This window comes from Rhinatrema bivittatum, chromosome 4 (genome assembly GCF_901001135.1).
Source record: "Rhinatrema bivittatum chromosome 4, aRhiBiv1.1, whole genome shotgun sequence".
NCBI lineage: Eukaryota > Metazoa > Chordata > Amphibia > Gymnophiona > Rhinatrematidae > Rhinatrema > Rhinatrema bivittatum.
The window spans coordinates 19910062-19930821 of NC_042618.1; the positions used below are offsets into that span (position 1 = coordinate 19910062).

Below are 20760 nucleotides of genomic sequence, written 5' to 3' on the forward strand. Positions count from 1 at the left end.
TAAATTTTGTAAACCGTTAGGATGGCTTTACCAAATGACGGTATATAAAACTCAACAAATAAAGGATTTGGACCTTGTCCTTCAGGTTTCTGACTCACATTTCTTAGCTACAATAAACACATTTTCTCTCCCCGAGAAAAAGTTTAATATAGTTGAGCGTACTTTAACAGCTGTCAGATATTACCTATCTGGGTCTGTCAAGCCCAGCACCCTGTTTCCAACAGAGGCCAAACGAGGCCACAAGAACCTGGCAAGTACCCAAAAACTAAGAAGATCCCATGCTACTGATGCCAGTAATAGCAGAGACCATTCCCTAAGTCAACTTGATTAATAGCAGTTAATGGAATTTTCCTCCAAGAACTTATCCAAACCTTTTTTGAACCCAGCTACACTAACTGCACTAACCACATCCTCTGGCAACAAATTCCAGAGCTTAATTGTGTGTTGAGTGAAAAAAAATTCTCTCTGATTAGTCTTAAATGTGCTACCTGCTAACTTCATGGCGTGCCCCCTAGTCCTCCTATTATCTGAAAGTGTAAATAACTGATTCACATTTACTCGTTCAAGACCTCTCATCTACAGTAAAGTTATTATTTTGGATACTAACACAGTGAGCTCCAGTAGTTTATTTGGCACATCTAGCATGCACTAAGATATACAAATACCCCTCTCTCTAAGGGGGACATGAAGGGAGGAGAGTTATGTATAAAGGATATCCCCTCTTACTCTGGGTTGTGAAATTGGACTTTTCCCCCCACCAAAGGATCCCGACCCTGGGGAAAAGGGTAACATGTTAGAGCTAGACAATAGAGAACTCAGCCCTGAAACAAATGAATAAGTTAATGGCTCCACCCATGCCAGACTGCACACCGGGATGAAGTTATATTAATAAAAGAATATTCCAAATTTTTTGGAAAATTAAGTGCTGAGTTATTCAATTTTATTTTGAAAAAAGTGCTTTACTTTAATAACTGAATAAAACTCCTGCAAACTTACTAGTTCCAAGTCATGAATTTTCGACTTTATTTGCAAGTTTTCCTTCTCCAGTTCGTGCAGTTTGTCACTTCGAGCCCGGACCACGGCAAGCTGCTCCTCCAGCATGGTCTTCGTTTCGATCAGAACAATGTTGTCTTCTCTGAGTTCCTGAATAAGAAAACAAAACTTGGATCATTGGATGCTGGCATGGCTGAGTCTCCTGAATTTCAGATTGATATGCTGGATTTGACTGAAATGGCAGGCAATAAATTTCATAATCTACGGTTGTCAATGTTGCTCTTGGTTCTATTGGATTGAGTGGATTATCCTGCCCTGCCCCCCATAAAAAAAGGAAAATTTCAGATACAGGTATTTTTTGCACAGGGGAAGATGGCGGTGAAGGGAGGAAGGGAGATTTTTCAAAATCACTATTCCTGTTATTTCTAGGCCTCTCTTAGAATACTATGCTCAGTTCCAGAGGCCGTTTCTTAGAAAAGATAGAGAAACTAGAAACTATCCGAGAAAGCCAAATGAAATGAAACTTAAGGACCTAAATAACCTAGAAGAGAGCAGAAGCAGGGGAGACATGATACAAGAAGCAAACCTTTTCAATGGGAAAGAAGTTGTAGAACTAGGCTTCATGATATGAAGCTCCAAGAGGGTGGACTCAGAAGTAATGTCAGAAAATATTTTTTCCAGAAAGGATGGAGAATCCTGGAATGTCTTCCTGGAGAAGTTGTAGAGATTAAACAGTAATGGAATCATGGTCTCAAGACAATAGGAATGAAGCACTGGGGTAAACTGCATGGAGTGGCAAGTATAGTCCATTACACTGTGCTTCCAAGAATACATTGGGGGTTAGTCTGCTTGGAGTGGAAGTTACAGCCCAAAACCAGCATTGGCAATGCCTATGTTTCCTAGAAGGCATTCATGTAATTTGTATGGAGCAGTAGTTACAATCTTGTACAACAGTGGTAAAAGTGAAATGGGCTTCCAGGATGGCTGTGGGACCTGCACGGAGGGACCATGGATAAACCCAAACTTTGAACACAGGGCAGCCAGATTTTAAAACAAAAGGGGCCTAGTGGAGATTGTAGAGGCCATTACTAACATATAGGTAGATACAGTAAGGCCGCGTTAGAAAGAGTCCGGCAGTGCCAGGCGCACCCTCGTTTGCCGCACGCACAGTTCTGTTCACATACCGCTCGATACTCTATTTAAATTGCTTGCAAATGCAAGCCGCGTCTGCGAAGCGTTAGGCCCGCGCAACCCATTTTACTGTATAGGAGCTTAATACAGCGCCTATACAGTATCCTGGGTGCGCTGGTACCTGTCATTTCAAATGTCATTTCAACTGACATTTGAAATGACAGGTACCAGGAAGTGGATGGTTCCCCCCCTCCCGAAGCAAGGCACAGGGCGAAAATTAAAACAAAAGGGAATAAAGTGTAAAAAAAGTAAACTTACTGGCGGGAGCCGGCGGGTGCGCGTTCGAGGCGGGAGCGAGTTCATCGAGGCGGGAGCCAGCAGGCGGGTGGGCGCGCGTTCATCCAGGCGGCGGCGGCAGGAGCCGGCGGGCGCGCGTTCATCCAGGCGGTGGCGGGAGCCGGCGGGCGGGCGCGCGTTCATCCAGGCGGCGGCGGCGAAAGCGGCCTCCAGCAGCCCCCGCCGGCAGTGAATGAATGCACGCCTGTGTACGCCCGTGCAATTTCGGCGCTCAAGGCGTGACGTCACAATGCTTGACGTCACGGCATGTGACGTTGGCGTTCGCTAATGCACTGCCTTGAGCGCCGAAATTGCACGGGCGTACACAGGCGTGCATTCATTCACTGCCGGCGGGGGCTGCTGGAGGCCGCTTTCGCAGCCGGCTCCCTCCGCCTGGATGAACGCGCGCCCACCCGCCCGCCGGCTCCTGCCGCCGCCTGTATGAACGCGCGCCCACCCGCCCGCCGGTTCCTGCCGCCGCCTGTATGAACGCGCGCCCGCAGGCTCCCGCCTAGATGACCGCACGCCCGCCCGCCCGCGTGGAGATGGATTCGGAAAGTGACATCAAAGGTATTTATAACAACTTTACCAACAACTTGTTTCAAGTTCATTTAAGGAATTGTATGTGTAGTGCAATGATTCGCAATATCATGTAAAAAAAAAAAAAAAAAAAGGGGGGGGGGACTAGCCGACAATAATAAAATAGACATGGACAGTAAATAAGAGATTAAAAGCTGCCCTTTCATATATTTAATGGTTTAAAGGTTTTTAGGTTTTCTTTTGAGGGAAAGTTTGCCGTCTACCCTTAACCCTTGCCTCTAACGCAGGGGTAGGGGTAGGCGGTAAGTTAGAAGGTTAAACGCGCAGCAAAACGGCAGGGTAAAATAGCAATAGTTGGGGTGCGCGTTACTGTATGGGAGGGAATAGCTAATTCGATCGTTTACATCTGATATACATGCCGCGTGCGGAAGGGGTTACCCGGGGATTTAAAGAGGCGGTAAGGATGGATTAAAGGGGATAGTGTATCGCGGGTTGGATTAACGCGGCCGAAAAGTGAGTAGAAAGCCGGTTAGGAGCAGGGTAACCATGGCCGCACTTTACTGTATTGAGCTGATATTTTGGACATACTTGCCAGAGAAGTAGCCAGGCAATTGCCACCTATGGTCATGAGCTGGGAGATACTTACTTTTGTTTAGGGAGAAGGTGTTATTTAAAACATAATGCTATTTATAAGCAGGGTACAGTCCACTACCAGCAACAAGTATACAGATTAGACATTTATAAAATTTAAATCTAAGAGACCTGTGATTACAAATAGTATATGAGCATTTAATCACTCAAAGGGGTTGTAAGATACAAACCACAAATAAGTGAGAATCAATCAGTTTCCCATTACGCATATGTGGTCTCTGAACGCACTTGAATGTTTTCCTCACATGTATGGCTATTTATAATGATTCTTCTGCCATATCATTCAGTTTTTCACCTATTTATAAGCAGACATAAGCGTGACCCTTAGGTCTGTATGGATGTGATCCTTAACTTCTACCCAAGTGATAGTAATCTCTACCTTATTAAGCAGTAGGAGTTATAAATGGAACATGCGGCATAAGAGCATGCCATACTGGGTCAGACCAAGGGTCCATCAAGTCCAGCATCCTGATTCCAACAGTGGCCAATCCAGGCCATAAGAACCTGGCAAGTACCCAAAAACTAAGTCAACTTAATAAATAGCAGGTAATGGACTTCTCCTCCAAGAACTTATCCAATCCTTTTTTAAACAACTATAATATGTCATCATACCCTTTTATTTTTAATTATATTAAACTAATTAGATTTGAAGAACATAGGATATTTATTTTAGACTTAGATTTATATTCTGCTTCAAAGTGGATTACATTCAGGTACTGTAGGTATTTCCCTATCCCCAGAGGGCTTACAATCTAAGTTTGTACCTGAGGCAATGGAGGGTAAAGTGACTTGCCCAAGGTCACAAGGAGCAACAGCAAAACTCGAACCCTGGTCTCCTGGTTCTTAGCCCCCTGATCTAACCACTAGGCTACTCCTCCACTCCATCAAGCCCAGTATCCTGTTTCAAACAGTGGCAATCCAACTCACAAGTACCTGGCAAGTACCCAAAGGATTAAATAAATCATGAGCTACTACTGCTCATTAATTAATAGCAGTTTATGAATTTTTCCCCTAGGAATTTATACAAACCTTTTTTAAATCCAGTTACACTAACTGCTGTAACTATATCCTCTCACAATGAATTCCAGAGCTTAACTATGCACTGAGTGAAAAAATGTTCTTCAATTTGTTTTAAAAGAGCTACTTGTTAACTTCATGGAGTGCCCCTAGTCCTATTATCTGAGAGGGTAAATAACCAATTTACATTAACTTGTTCAAGTCCTTTCATGATTTTGTAGACCTCTATCATATCCCCTTGACCTGAGTCTGAGACCACATGGAGACTGATTGACCCAGAATCCTCTGCTGTCTTGGTCTGCTTGTAGTACTGGCCATGTGAACCCTAAATGCCCTATTGAGCCTGACCTGGAGAAATTACAGGAGACATCTGTACAGCAGCCATTGCTGTCTAAAACTTGTGAAGGAGGGTCATGGGGGTCACACTAAGAAGGAAAAGATCAGAATCTCACAGGCTAACATTTCAACTACAGTAGCAGCTGTGAAAACAGTCTTGGAGATCTCCCTGAGGATGAAAAAGTGACAGGACAAAGGACTAACAAAAGATTTGGGAAGGGGATCAAGGTAACATAGGTCTAATTTATCTTCTTTTGACATGAGAAACTGTGTACGTGATACTCCCATAGGTTCAATCACTTCAGGGACTTATTTATTTCAGATTGATTATTTCATCTATAAAAGAAGAGGTAGCTAATGTACAAACTGAGAGAGTAGTGCTTCTCCTGAGCATTTCGCCAGAGAACTCTGCAACTCTGTACCTCCCAATGGTACCTGTATTGGTTACTGATATTCAATAAAAAATTGATATTTGTTTCTACAAATTTTGGTGTGGTATGCTTGTGTCTGTGGAGAAGCGCCTTAAGTGTGCTTGGCACTTAACATCCCCCTCAGTTGTCTCTTCTCCAAACTGAACAGCCCTAACTTCCTTAGCCTTTCCTCATAGGGCAGCCATTCCATGCCCCTTATTTTGATCACCCTTCTCTGCACTTTCTCCAGTGCAACTATATCTTTTTTGAAATGCGGCGACCAGAATTGCACACAGTATTCAAGATGCAGTATCACCATAGAACGATTCAGAGGCATTATACTATCCATCCTTTTGACATTCCCTTCCTAATAATTCCTAACATTCTGTTTGCTTTTTTGATCATCACAGCACACTAGCAGACGATTTCAATGTATTATTCACTATGGCGCCTAGATCTCTTTCCTGGGTGGTAACTCCTAAGATAGAACTTAACACTGTGTAACTACAGCAAGGGTTATTTTTCCCTATATGCATCACTTTGCACGTGTCCACATTAAATTTTTATCTGCCATTTGGAAGCCCAATCTTTCCAGTCTCCGCAGCAGCCTCAACATCCACCAGCCAGATGACATGCTAACAATAGGCTTCAGACCAAAGCAGTGCAACAGTCTTTTCAAAAGCAGACAAATGCCACACTGGGTCAGACCAAGGGTCCATCGAGCCCAGCATCCTGTTTCCAACCGTGGCCAGTCCAAGTCACAAGTACCTGGCAAGTACCCAAACATTAGATCACAAGCTACTAATGCTTATTAATTACTGTAATAGCAATATATGGATTTAACCTATAGGAACTTATCCAAATCTTTTTTTAAACCCAGTAATACTAACTGCTGAAACCACATCCTCTGGTAATGAATTCCAGAGCTTAACTATGCACAGAGTGAAAAAAATTTCTTCAATTAGTTTTAAATGAGCTACTTGCTAATTTAATAGAAGGACCAGGGGATACTCCATGATCTGAGAGAGTAAGAAATCAATTTACATTAACTTGTTCAAGTCCTTTCATGATTTTATAGACTATCATATCCCCCCCCTCAGCTGCCTCTTCTCCAATCTGAACAGCTCGCATCAACTAAGACAGCGGCCCCAGTTGCAGCAGCGTTCTGCTATGCGACCCTGCTCCCTCAGGCTCCTGAGAGAAGCGTAGACTCACCCAAGCCATCAGAAAGCAACAAGAGGCAATTTGCAAATTCGTTGTCATGGTCTCAAAGCCTGCTTAAGGATAGCTTCAATTTTCCTATCCTGAGCGAGCAACTTTTAGAGCTGCCTCTCCTTTTACCGGAAGGATGGTCTGCTTAGACAGAGAACACCAGTGCTTCCACCTTCAGAAAACGTAACTGTTCCATCATCGGCTGAAGGGATACAGCCTGCCAAAGCGAGTCCCCCTTTAAGGTTTGCTTCTGGAGCGGTTCATACAAAGGCAATCAGCTCTTGAATTGCATCCAGGAGGGGAAAGAAAAAAGATGCTTGCATAGGTGACCAAAATGGGATCAGACTTTGCAAACCTGTAGAGTCACCCTCAGTCACACCAAGCAGCTTCAGAGTCTGAGATAACAGACTCAGTAACATCACTATGAAAGAAATGGGGTAGAGTTCTATGCGGCTCTAAATCCGGAGGGATTGTCCCCTCAGCCAGAGAGGAGAAACCCAAATCGTCATCAGAATCAACTGTATCCACATCCTCCTGCATATCATCAGGGACTCCTGTACCGTGGTATTTGAACACTGTAACATTGGGAACCCTGAATACAAGACCCCGTTTTGAAGATATTGCCATCTCTGTTGGGCATCCTTGCAGAAATGACTTTAGTTCCTGGAAAATCCAGCTCAGGAAAAGGATGGGCCTGTCCCAGGCCCTATAGGCCTCAATCTGATGTCCTTGGATCAAATATCCACTGAAGATGTTCTGTCCTAGTGTTAACTGAAGGGGACACCTGCAATGAGTCTCCTTCAGCTCCAGTCCCCCCCTGACCGAGAGGACTGCCCAGCAGCCAGGCAGTGCTGGCGTAGACTTGCAGAAATCCTTGGCTGTATTGCCCTTATATGGCAAGCAGTTCAGATTGCTAGGTGCTTAGACTTATTTGTCACCGGCACCATACTGCCGGTGACAAATAAGTAGGAGCTCAGTACGCACTCAAGTCAGCACACGCTCAAGTAGATGCTTAGCATGTGCACAAGTCAGCACTCAGAACTCGTTCAAGTAGGTGCTCTGTATGCACTCAAATAGGCGCTTAGCATGTGCTCAGGTAGACACTCAGTGTGCTGGGGTTATGCACGCTGGGCCTATTTTATAAAGGCCTGGCAACGCGCGTAAAGCCCAGGAACGTGTCTAAGTCCCGGCAGGGGCAGGGCGGGGTGGTCCAGAGGCCTCCGGCACAACAGCTATTTGCTGTTGTGTTGGAGGATCGCCTGCCGGCAAGCGCAAAAACTAATATAAAGGTTGGGGGGGGGGGGGTTAGAGTAGGGGGAAGGGAACAGGGGAGGGGAAGGGAATGGGGGAGGGGAATGGGGGAAGGGAACGGGCATCGTTGCGTGCAAGATGCACTAGTGTGCACCTCCTTCCGATTTTATAACATGCGTGCGCCTGCGCATGTTATAAAATCAGGCGTACATGTGTGTGCGCCGGGTAGCATGCGCACATGTATAGAAACATAGAAATGACGGCAGAAGAAGACCAAACGGCCCATCCAGTCTGCCCAGCAAGCTATGCACTTTTTTTTCCTCTTACTTGTTACGCTTGGCTCTTAGTACCTTTTAGTTCTATTTCCCTTCCACCCCACCATTAATGTAGAGAGCAGTGTTGGAACTGCATCTAATTGAATATGTAGCTTAGTTAGGGGTAGTAACCGCCTCAATAAGCAAGCTACACCCATGCTTTTGTTTACTCGACTATGTAATTCAGTCCTTGTTGGTTGTTGTCTATATTTAGATCCTCTTTTCTACATTGCCCCTGCCGTTGAAGCAGAGAGCTAAGCTGGCTATGCTTTGAAAGTGAAATAACAGACTTTCTCCACTGCCGTTGAAGCAGAGAGCTATGCTAGGTATGCATTGAAAGTAAAGTATCAGGCTTGTTTGGTTTGGGGGTAGTAACCGCTGTAACAAGCAAGCTACACCCCGCTTTTTTGTGAATGCAAATCTTTTTTTTCTCCACATTTCCTCTTACCGTTGAAGCTTAGAGCAATGTTGGAGTCGCATTAACCATGTATATGTATATTGAATAAGGGTATTATCTCCAGGTAGTAGCCTTCATTCCCGCGAGCCACCGCCTCTAGACTTGATGGATCCACAGTGTTTATCCCACGCCCCTTCGAAGTCCTTCACAGTTCTGGTTTTCACCACTTCCTCCGGAAGGGCATTCCAGGCATCCACCACCCTCTCCGTGAAGAAATCCTTCCTGACATTGGTTCCGAGTCTTCCTCCCTGGAGCTTCAGCTCGTGACCCCTGGTTCTGCTGATTTTTTTCTGATGGAAAAGGTTTGTTGTCGTCTTTGGATCGTTAAAACCTTTCAAGTATCTGAAAGTTTGAATCATATCACCCCTGCTCCTCCTTTCTTCCAGGGTGTACATATTTAGATTCTTCAATCTCTCCTCATAAGTCATTCGATGAAGACCCTCCACCTTTCTGGTCGCCCTTCTCTGTACCGCTTCCATCTTGTCTCTGTCTCTTTGTAGATACGGTCTCAAGAACTGAACACAGTACACTCCAGGTGAGGCCTCACCAAGGACCTGTACAAGGGGATAATCACTTCCCTTTTCTTACTCGATATTCCTCTCTCTATGCAGCCCAGCATTCTTCTGGCTTTTGCTATCGCCTTGTCACATTGTTTCGCCGACTTCAGATCATTTGACACTATCACCCTAAGGTCTCTCTCCTGCTCCGTGCACATCAGCCTTCCCCCCCCCCCCATCGAATACAGTTCATTCGGATTTCCACTCCCCATATGCATGACTTTGCACTTCTTGGCATTGAATCTCAGTTGCCATATCTTCGACCACTCTTCCAGCTTCCTTAAATCCAGTCTCATTCTCTCCACTCCTTCTGGCGTGTCCACTCTGTTGCAGATCTTAGTGTCGTCCACAAATAGACAAACCTTACCTTCTACCCCGTCCGCAATGTCGCTCACAAAAATATTGAACAGGACCGGTCCCCAACACAGATCCTTGCGGTACACCGCTTAAAACCGCTCTCTATTCAGAGAGAGTTCCATTTACCATCACACATTGTCTTCTGTCCGTCAACCAGTTTGCAATCCAAGCCACCACCTCGGCACTCACTCCTAAGCTTCTCATTTTATTCACCAGTAGGTATGAAAATTTACCCCAGTGTGCGCTCAAGTCGGCGTTAAGTCTCAAATAGGTGCATCGCAAATGTATAGGTCCCAAATATATGCCGTGACCTTATGTGCACCTACGTCACTACACCACTGCATGGCAATCAAGTGCAAAACCAAGCGTGCAAAACGCCACTGTGGCCTACCACGCAGCTCAAAGAACCAAGTCTGAGAGGGGGGCCTAGCCAGAGGCTGCTCAACCCGCCTCGCCATCACTGCACCTCACTAAACTCCCCAGAGATGTGAGAGAGAGTAAGGAAAAGACACTGACCACTCAAACCGTGGAGGAAGACCCGGTAAGAAAGGAATAGGGGAAATAAAACCTCCCTACTCTTTGCTTTCTATATTTATATATACATTTTTTTGACCTGAGCTCAGATGGTTCTGGCTGAGAGTACAACCAGGTCTCCAGCTACTGGGGGGGGGGGGGGGGGGGGGCGGAAAGAGGGTGAAAGCCTTCACTACCAAGCCTCCCTCATCCTTCAACTGCTTTTTAAAAAAAAATTTTTTTTAATTTTTATTAAGTCCATGCCTGAAAAAGGCTGCTGGACTAAAGGCGCTCAGCTGTGGGAGGGACCGATTGGTGTCAACTCATGAGTACAACTGGTGCAATAAACTCCTTTTCTTCTTAATCTTCCTCTTTTTTTTCTACAAGCAATCCCAGATAGGGAATTGCATGTAGACCATCTGCTGGAGATGGAGAATACTGATGAGCTGATGTTGGGGCAGGGCTATATCTCCATGAGGTCAGCTTTTACTTTGTCTCCATCTGCCAGTAGAAGTGCATAACTCATTTGTGGGGATTGGCCTGCATGAGTGCAGAAGAAGTGGCATTGTGAGACTCAAAGGAGAAGGGGAGAAATATATTGAGGCTGACAATGAAAAAGTGGAGTTGCTTAAAAATGTTCTGTGTTCACTAATGAAGGGCCAAGAATGGGACTGCAGAAAATGGACAAATAAAAGTGGAAGAAAAGTAAAATTCAATTTTTACAAAAGTGTGTTCATGAGGAGATAGCTAAACTAAAAGTAGATAAAGCAATGGCGCCAGATGGGATATATCCAAGGGTTTTAAGGGAATTTAGACAAGTTCTGGCAGCTCTGCTGGCTGACCTTTTCAAAGCTTCGTTGGAGGTGGGAGTCATTCCAGAGGACTGGAGAAAGATGAATGTGGTTCCTCTTTACTAAAGTGGAAGTAAGGAGGAGACTGGGAACTACAAGCTTGTTAGGCTGACCTCTGTGGTAAGTAAATTAATGGCACTGCTGTTAAAATAAGGGTACTGCAGTTTCTACAATCCAATGGATTACAAGATCCAAGTCAGCATGTTTTTACCAAAGGTAGGGCTTTTCAGATGAATCTGATCAATTTCTTTGGATGACCAAAGTGCTGGTTAAAGGGAGAGTGTTAAATGTAGTATACTTGGATGTTAGCAAGATCTTTGACATGGTTTTGCATAGGTGACATAAAATGAGCATCCTTGGAAAGGGCCTTTAACTAACTGACTGGGTTACAAACTTCAGTGAGAGGTAACAAAAGGTAATAGTAAACTGGGCTCACTTCGAGGAAAGGGGTGCCACAGTGATTGGTCCTTGGACCAGTTCTTCTCAACATTTTTTTTATGTATTTATTTTTTTTTATAAGTGATTTATTTAAACACTTTATAGACCGGTATTCGTCAAAACATCATATCGGTTTACATAGAACGAAACAGTGAAAGTACACTGAACAGGGAGTTAAGAACTAGGGGGGGGGGGGGGATAACTTGTACAGAATTAGCTAAATAAGGTGGGGAGAATATATACATGGGTACAGTATTATTAATGTATGTGGAACAGGAAGTTAATAACTTGGGGGGTTTAACTTGTACAGTATTAAAGAGGTAAAGGTAGAGAGAAAGTGATATTGTGGAAAGACTATTGGGAAAGGTTTGTCTTTTTGCAGATACCACCAAAATTTGCAAATGGTAGATGAAAATTCACTTTAGGGACCAACCTAATATAACCTTCCGTTTTGGTAACCTAAGCAGTTTAGATAGGCATCTTTGTATTGTACCATTCCCCTCCAGTGTTCTTTCTCAATTATTTCCTCAATCATAGGATGAATTAGGAAATACTTTTCCAAACAAGAAGTTTCCTAACATAAGATACCCACTCCTTTTTATCTCCTGCGGTTCTAGTGCATCCAATTTGAATACTGACACTTTACAGAGAAGCAGACCTATATGTATTAATCTGAAAACAATCTGCCTCTGTTGGACTGCTCAACCTTTCAATTCCAAAGTCATCTCCCAAGAGGAAGCTTAAAATTCCTGCTTGAGAGAATGTGAGCGATTAGCCACTAGAGGAAGAACTCATAAGTCTCTTTCTCTCTCACTCTAGGGAAACTGACTACTGACTGGAGTCTTATCAGATTTGTCATTAACTGATCATTTAGTCAGTCCAATAACTAGGGATCCAGGGCCTTTCACGGGGCAAGGGCAAAATTCCTCAGAATGGCTCCACCCTCTGGCTCCCAAGGCACTTCATAGACCAGGCAGATAGAACCTGCCCCTGATGAATGCATAGGGCCCTCATAGTCTGGGGCAGTGGTGTAACTCCCCTTGGACGTACCATTTTCAGCCAATGCCCAGATGCTCCATCTCCAGAGTGTGACCCAGGTAACAACTGTTCTGTCACCCGTGCCACAGGTGCCTTTTCATGACTGTTGCTGGAACTCCTATGCCACTTTCAAACAAAATCAGTCTGCCTGACAGTTCTATCATTAAGTGGGATCAGCATCATCCCACAAACCACATGTACCATAGTGTGCACTCATGTGGTGCTGTCTGACTGGACAGCTGTGTTTGCAAGACTGCCTAAGAGCATCAATGATGCTTAAGATACACACACACACTTGCCATTTATTTTGCAGGTTTTCTTCTTAACACTGCTCCTAGAGTGCCACAGGGCTGTTCAGAAGGATGCCCTTTTAGACGTCTACTCCAGCAATGTGGTCCCTAGCAGAACAATATCACAGCTAGGGGAGTAGCATATTATCCTGGAAAGAAAGGAGTGGGGCAAATAAAATATTAGAGAAGGGTTTTTGTAGGATACATTGATTTGAAGACTTCACAGTAGGTGGCACTAGCCTATTGGGTCCAGACTCTGGAGATGTTACAGAATAGTTACTGGTTTTTAATCTGTCTCTGCAAATACCTAAATGGTTCCAAAATAAAATACGTCCTGTTACTCAAGCAACTGTTCTTAAGATTATGCTCAACACTGCTACTTTTCCAGTGAAGTATTAAACTCATGAAAAGCACCAGAAAATAGAGAAACGTTTTGCTTAATTTCAGGCAAGGAATGTATAATATTTTAAGGTGCGCATCTATTGCAGAGTGAACACCAGTTTATTTCATAGCTACATTTTCTTTAAAAGCTAAATGACAAAAATGCAGCAATGCAAGAATATTTATTATTCTGGATGCTCAGGAATTTTCTTTTCTACAAAATGCAAACGTTGACAGCAGCTCAATGAACACAAAACTAATGAGATTATCAGGGCCTACACAAGACTATTAGATGTCTTAAGCAAACCTTTGGTCATGTGTTTTCCCCACCACCCATGACTTGCCTACTGGTGGTAGCTCCAGCCCAGCACTCCCTCCTACTAGTGGCAGTAGCTTTAGTACAGTACTTCCTTTTTTGGTGGCAATGGCTCTGGAACTGCATTGCACCCTTCCTCCCGATCTCTTCCTTCACCCAGCATCCTCTATCTTTTCTCCCCTCCACTCAGCATACCATTATCACCCAATCTCTTTGCCCTCTTTCCACAGTTCCTGCATTTTCTCTCCACCCTGTGAACTGCACAACAGTTTGTTGCTTTCTCCATCAATTTCCTGCAGTTCTTCTCTAAAAATGTTATCACAAAGGCAGGGCAAGTCGGCCAGTTTTTCATATACATTCTCTTGAATGTTACTCACTCTTAACCATGCTATGTTTCAAGTGCCTAAGGAAGCAGCCGAAATGTGTGTTGTGGTGTCAAAAGACTAGTAGACAATGAGAATAGCCTCTTCTAAATCAAAAAGGGGAGCAAGGGAGATCTGTTCTCCAGATTATGAATGAACAGTTTCAGCTTTTGGACAGAATCATAACTATATGGGACCATATGGAATTGGTGCTGAGTGATACATGCTGTGAGCATTGTTTCCTGGAAAGCTTTCTGGCCAAAGTTGTCTCATATGCAATTGTCTTTTCCCGGTGGAGTGCTGGAATGAAGGTAGGTCTTTTTAAATTTCTGAAGGGCGGAATCTACCACCATGGAGTTGTGGGGAAGTTGTATCACTGCATAGCCTGGTAACTTTTTCATGCAAAACTTTAAGTCTAACTTTCAGGCTGCGGTGACACCCGAGTATGGTATTCCCCATATTTTCAAAGCTCAAAGCTCTACTGAGCAAGTGTGGGAGTTCCCATGCAGATGTTTCCTCAGATCCTCTTCAATCTATTTTTGTCTTTGCTTCATATAGACTGTCTTCTCCTCAGAATTTTTTCACCAAACTTAAAATTTTCCCAAATCCTGCTGTTTTCAATGACCATTAACAGCACTTTCAGTGTTACTTTTGGGCTTTAAAATTAAAAAAAGAAAAGGAAAACAAAGTTGCCTCAAACCTTCTCAAAATGACTGCTAGGAAAATTATTAGTGGCTTCAAGTCATGTTCCTGTGGCCAAATCGTGTCCATAACAGATTTGGCCACAGGATCATGATCAGTCTAATTGTGCAACTTGTGGCAAAATGTCCCCGTGCTCTCAGCGGTTCCGAGTGATGAAGACTGTGAGCCTCCGACTTCAAAGCAAGAGCAGCTTTGCTTCCAGAAATCACCACTCTTCTACTACTTCTCTGAGTAACTACAGAAAATCATCTGGAGCTTCATCTCACTGTGCTGACCCGGACTGGAGAACCTGAGGTGCATCAAATCAAACATCCTTACTCGGCTGAGTCGGTCAAACTGCCTACTAAGGCTAAGCACCAAGATTCATTGACCCACTTTGTGCATTCTGCACCAATATGATCTACAAAGAAAAAGGACCGATGCAGCATAAGGTGAAGAGTTTGCCCTCCAAAGATGTGTCGAAGTTTGAGCAGCCGGCGCACAACAGATTGGAGTGCCTGACACTGACCGCATCAACACAAGTTGCACTGAAACTGTTGGAACCTGGATCCTCAAAGAAGCTAGTGCACAAAGCAAAGGAAACTTGATGCACCAGCCATCACAGACATATGGAGCACTGAAGCATGCAATTTGGAAGGCACAACCATTGATGCAATCAGCAACTACATTGACACATTTAATGCAAAAGGAGTCTGAAATCCTTCAATTAGTGCCACATCTAACTCCACAGTCTTATCACTCTACCACTTCACTGTGCTCAAAACAACTCTTGTCATTTATTGTCCTATCGATGCGCCAAGGTCAGTGCTATGCCCAGGAGATACTGAGAGCAGTTTTATCTACTCAGCTCTATACCACCTTATAGCACCTCTATGCAAGAATATTCATTCCGACTCCCATCACCAAAGCCTTGCTCACTTTTACTGTCCCAAAGCTTATATCTGCAGTTCCCAGAATCAATTTTTTCCATATTTCCTCTGGCTTCAAATCCACCTCCAGAAGAACGAAACCCTGTGCTGGTCTCTGAAGAAGATGCACCTCCATGAATCCCAGCCCAGACATCGAAACAGGTAATGAAAACAGGGAAATTCCCAGGCAGCTCAACTGGTATGTCTTCCAATCCACCTCCAGGCCTGCCAAACCATACCTTGCTACCTGAAGACCTTATTTACTCTAATTTTGTAGAGAAGATGGGCATTGCACTTAATGTAGCACTGCATAAAGATCCTGACCCCAGGGTGAAAGTCATGGGCATCCTAAAGATTTTGAACTTACCAGCTGAACTATCAGCATTACACCCATGCATGGCTAATTCAGCTCTGCTTAATGAAAAATAAAATTGTTACTAATGCCTTAATAGCTTAAAAAAACCAAAAACTTTTTTTTTTTTACAGATGAATTGCTAAGGATATAACTGAATAGGCAGTGGAATATCTCCCATTGGTTCTCCCCTTTCTAATTCTCTATGTTCCTCAACACTAGGTGAGAGCTCTCTGAAGTGATTTTTAATTGGTATCTGGGGACAAGTTAGAGGGATAAAGATAATAAAGAATAGATGACAATGACCATTTAATTGAGCTATGATATTTCCTTTTTTTTTTTTAATCCCAGATATCCAATACTACTATGGAACTGCCATATAAATTGCTCGCTCCGTGAAAATCTGATGTCTGTAGTAAATGCATGGATAGTGCACATACTGTTTACTATAAAGAAAGGACATGGTTAACCCATGCAGGAATGACTAACATGATTAATCACCGACCTAAACATCCAATGTCCATCAGCATTTTATCAGACATTTATGAACCTTTCTTGTATAAAGATATGAATTTAATATTTGGAGGTTAGTGCTATTTTCATCAAGTGAGAAAACAAGAGTAAACTGAAGATAACCAACATATACAATACATGAGCTTGAATGATGGATTTGCATTTACTAGCATTGTGCATTACTAGAGACACTTTGGTAACAATATTCAATGATATCTGGGTATGTAATTTAGGTGGCTATAATTTATCTGGCTAAGTTACATGGGACATTCAGTGACATGGCTATACAGCTGAATATCCATGTAAAGCAGAGTTGCATACCTGTAACAGGTGTTCTCCTGGGACAGCAAGATGTTAGTCCTCACACATGGATGACATGGGCTGGAGCCTGGCACGGAAAGCTTACTATGCACTATCCATGCGTCCATACAGGGTCCCCTCTTCAGTCTTGTAATATAAGAGTTACGAAAAAATCAAACATAGGAGAAGCCCAACTCTGCGGGAGTGGTGAGCAGGTTTCATGTGGACTAACACCCTGCTGTCCTAGGAGAACACCTGTTACAGGTAAGCAACACTGCTTTCTCCTAGGACAAGCAGGATGGTAGTCCTTACACATGGATGAATCCCTAGCTACAGGCTACTTCCGAACAATGACAACAGACACCTAACCAGGTGCCAATAGGCACAACAACACCGGTGCTGTTGGTAGCAGAGACAGATAGTCTGAACCCAAACAATGGGCCCTAGGCAGGAAGAGTTGGGTTCCACAGGGAAAGATATTCCAAAGGATGGATTGACCGAAACTATCATCACATCAGCCTTTCCTGTCCAGACAATAGTGAAAGGAAAAGGTGTGGAGCGAATTCTACATCACAGCCTTGCAGATCTCGTCCATAGGGAAGGCTCACAAGTGGGCCACCAAAGTCGCCATGGCTCTTACAGAATGAGCCTTGACATGGCCCCCAAGTTGCAGTCCCACCTGAGCATAGCAGAAAGATGCAATCCGCCAACCAGTTGGACAGTCTGCTTAGTAACAGCAACTTCCAATCTATTCTTGTCAAAAGAGATGAAGAGTTGCCTATGGCCTGCTGTCCGCTCCAGGTAGAAGGCTTAAGAACATAAGAAACTGCCATGCTGGGTCAGACCAAGGGTCCATCAAGCCCAGCATCCTGTTTCCAACAGAGGCCAAAACCAGGCCACAAGAACCTGGCAATTACCCAAACACTAAAAGATCCCATGCTACTGATGCAATTAATAGCAGTGGCTATTCCCTAAGTAAAATTGATTAATAGCCATTAATGGACTTCTCCTCCAAGAATTTATCCAAACCTTTTTTGAACCCAGCTACACTAACTGCACTAACCACATCCTCTGGCAACAAATTCCAGAGCTTTATTGTGCGTTGAGTGAAAAAGAATTTTCTCTGATTAGTCTTAAATGTGCTACTTGCTAACTTCATGGAATGTCCCCTAGTCCTTCTATTACTCGAAAGTACAAATAACCGAGTCACATCTACTCGTTCAAGACAGCAAAATTGCTTACCTTGTAATAGGTGTTATCCCAGGACAGCAGGATGTAGTCCTCACATGTGGGTGACGTCACTGAACGGAGCCCAGGCGGGAAAGCTTTCTGTCAAAGTTTCTAGAAACTTTTGACTGGACCTGAGAGGCCACTGAGCATGCCCAGCATGCTATGATATTCTCTGCCACAGGTGTCTCTCTTCAGTCTGTTATATAGCATAAAGCGTTAGCAAAAATAAAATAAAGGTATGAGGCCCAACTCCGTGGGGTGGTGGGTGGTTTCTGTGAGGACTACATCCTGCTGTCCTGGGATAACACCTATTACAAGGTAAGCAATTTTGCTTTATCCCAGGACAAGCAGGATGCTAGTCCTCACATATGGGTGAATAGCAAGCTAGAGGCTGAGTCATGTTAAATTGAGGCAACAGTGAAGTATTGTTGTTGAGTGAATCAGCCGAAGATCCCAGAACATTGGATGTAGAAGGAGTTGGGATTAAAGTGGAAACAAGTTCTTAAAGACAGATTGTCCATAGGCTGAATCTTGTCTTCCTTTTTGTCCAAGCAGTAGTGGACTGCAAAAGTGTGAAGAGAACTCCATGTTGCTGCTTTGCATATGTCTAGGATTTGCACTGAACAAAAATGTGCTATTGAAGTTGACATTGCTCTTACTGAATGTGCCTTTACTCGCCCTTGAAGAGGAAGGCCTGCTTGTTCATAGCAGAACTCTATGCAATCTGCTATCCAAGTGGAAAGGGTATGTTTACCCACTGCTTTACCTGGTTTGTTTGGATCATAAGAAACAAAAAGTTGAGTGGATTTTCTGTGGACTGCAGTACGATTTAAGTAGAAAGCAAGTGTACGCTTACAGTCCAGGGTATGTAAGGCTGTTTCTCCTGGATGGGAATGAGGCCTTGGGAAAAATGTGGGTAAATTTATGGATTGGTTCAAGTGGAATTCCGTAACCACCTTGGGAAGGAATTTAGGATGTGTACGGAGAACCACTCTGTCATGTAGGAATTTTGTATAAGGTTCGTATGTGACAAGTGCTTGTAACTCACTAACCCTTCTAGCTGAGGTAATGGCTATGAGGAAGATAGTCTTCCATGTGAGAAATTTAAGATTACAGGAATCGATGGGTTCGAAAGGAGAGCGCATGAATCTTGTTAGTACCAAATTCAGGTCCCAGCTTGGGACGGGTTTTCGAATTGGTGGTTTAAGGTGAGTTAGACCTCTCATAAATCTACTTACGAGAGGATGAGTGGATATAGGTGCCTCTCCTATCTTGTTATGGTAAGCAGAGATTGCACTTAAATGTACTCTTACAGAGGAAGTCTGGAGACCAGATTCCGAAAGATGGTATAAGTATTCCAGCAGAGAAGCTGTGGGGCAAGTGAAAGGATTTATCTCTTTTGCTGAGCACCAGAAAGTGAATCTCTTCCATTTAGAAGAATAGTTCTTTCTTGTGGAAGGTTTACATGAAGCTATAAGCACTCGAGATATGTGAGAAGAAAGATTGAGTGGTTGTAATATCAAGCTTTCAACATCCATGCTGTCAGGGATAGGGACTGAAGGTTGGGATGTCGTAACCGGCCCTGATCCTGAGTTATGAGAGTGGGAGCTACTCCCAGGTGAATTGGATCCTTGACTGAGAGGTCTAGCAGAGTGGGGAACCATACTTGTCGAGGCCAATATGGGGCTATGAGTATCATGGACCCCTTGTCCTGTTGTAGCTTCACTAGAGTTTTGGTTATGAGCGGTATTGGAGGATACGCGTATAGTAGGCCTGAGTTCCAAGGGCGAGCAAAGGCGTCCTTGGCTAGCTGATTGTTCTTTTGTGTAGAGAACAGAACTTGTCCACTTTGTAATTCAAATGTGACGCAAAGAGGTCTATTGTTGGTTGACCCCAACGTTGAAATATCCTGGTTGCTACTGCAGGATCCAGGGACCATTCGTGTGGTTGGAATTGACGACTGAGTTGATCCGCCACTATATTGTGAATGCCTGCCAGATACGTGGCTCGTAGGGACATTGAGTGATTCAGGGCCCAGCCCCAAATCTGTGCAGCTTCTTGACAAAGGAGATACGAGCCCGTACCTCCCTGTTTGTTGATGTACCACATGGCAACTCTGTTGTCTGTTTGGATGAGAACAGACTTGTGTGAAAGGAAGTCCTGGAACGCATGCAGTGCATAACGTATTGCTCGAAGTTCCAGAAAATTGATTTGATATGTTGCTTCGAGTTTTGTCCAAGTCCCTTGTGTGTGGAGATTATCTACATGAGCTCCCCATCCCAAGGTGGATGCATCTGTAGTTAAAGTAATCTCTGGGACTGGTTGTTGGAAAGGTAGGCCTTTGCACAGGTTGTTCTTGTTGGTTCACCAAAGTAGAGATGATCTTAGTTGGTGGGTCACTTGAATTGGATAGTGGAGTGGTTGAATGGCTTGGATCCATTGTGACCTTAAAGTCCATTGGGTAACTCGCATGGTTAGCCTTGCCATAGGAGTAACATGAACTGTGGAGGCCATGTGACGTAACAGTATCAGAAACTGACGAGCTGTGGTTTGTGTCCGTAAGGAAATGGACTTTGCTAGTAGAATGAGGGCCTCTGCTCGTTCTATAGGTAGAATGGGCTTTGCTAGATTTGTGTTCAACTCTGCTCCTATGAATTGAAGTAGATGAGTTGGAGTGAGATGGTATTTTTGATAGTTGATGAGAAACCCCATGGAGTGAAGTAGAGCAATTGTGCGATTGAGAGAATTTATTGCTCCCTTTTGAGATTGACTCTTTATGAGCCAGTCGTCTAGATGTGGAAAAACATGGATACCTTCTTTGTGTAAGTGTCCTGCTATTACTGCTAGACATTTGGTGAAGACCCTGGGAGCAGAGGCCAGTCCAAATGGTAGAACCTTGTATTGGAAATGTTGATGGCCCACTGTGAAGCGCAGGTATTTGCGATGAGGAGGGTATATTGGAATGTGAGCATAAGCGTCTTGAAGATCCAGAGAACAAAGCCAA

General features: G+C 43.9%; 1 protein-coding gene across 4 annotated transcripts in view; it reads right to left on the bottom strand.

Annotated features, from left to right (window-relative positions):
- The window catches only part of CCDC88C (coiled-coil domain containing 88C), a 569522-nt gene that overhangs the window by 278665 nt on the left and 270097 nt on the right, over window positions 1–20760 (bottom strand). For all 4 annotated transcript variants that reach the window (XR_003856192.1, XM_029597798.1, XM_029597797.1 and 1 more), the window contains exon 11: window positions 997–1143. Coding sequence is in view for 3 of the 4 variants with exons in the window: in XM_029597798.1 (XP_029453658.1) it covers window positions 997–1143 (147 nt within the window). In the remaining variant the exon portion in view is untranslated. The remainder of the gene's footprint in view (window positions 1–996; window positions 1144–20760) is intronic.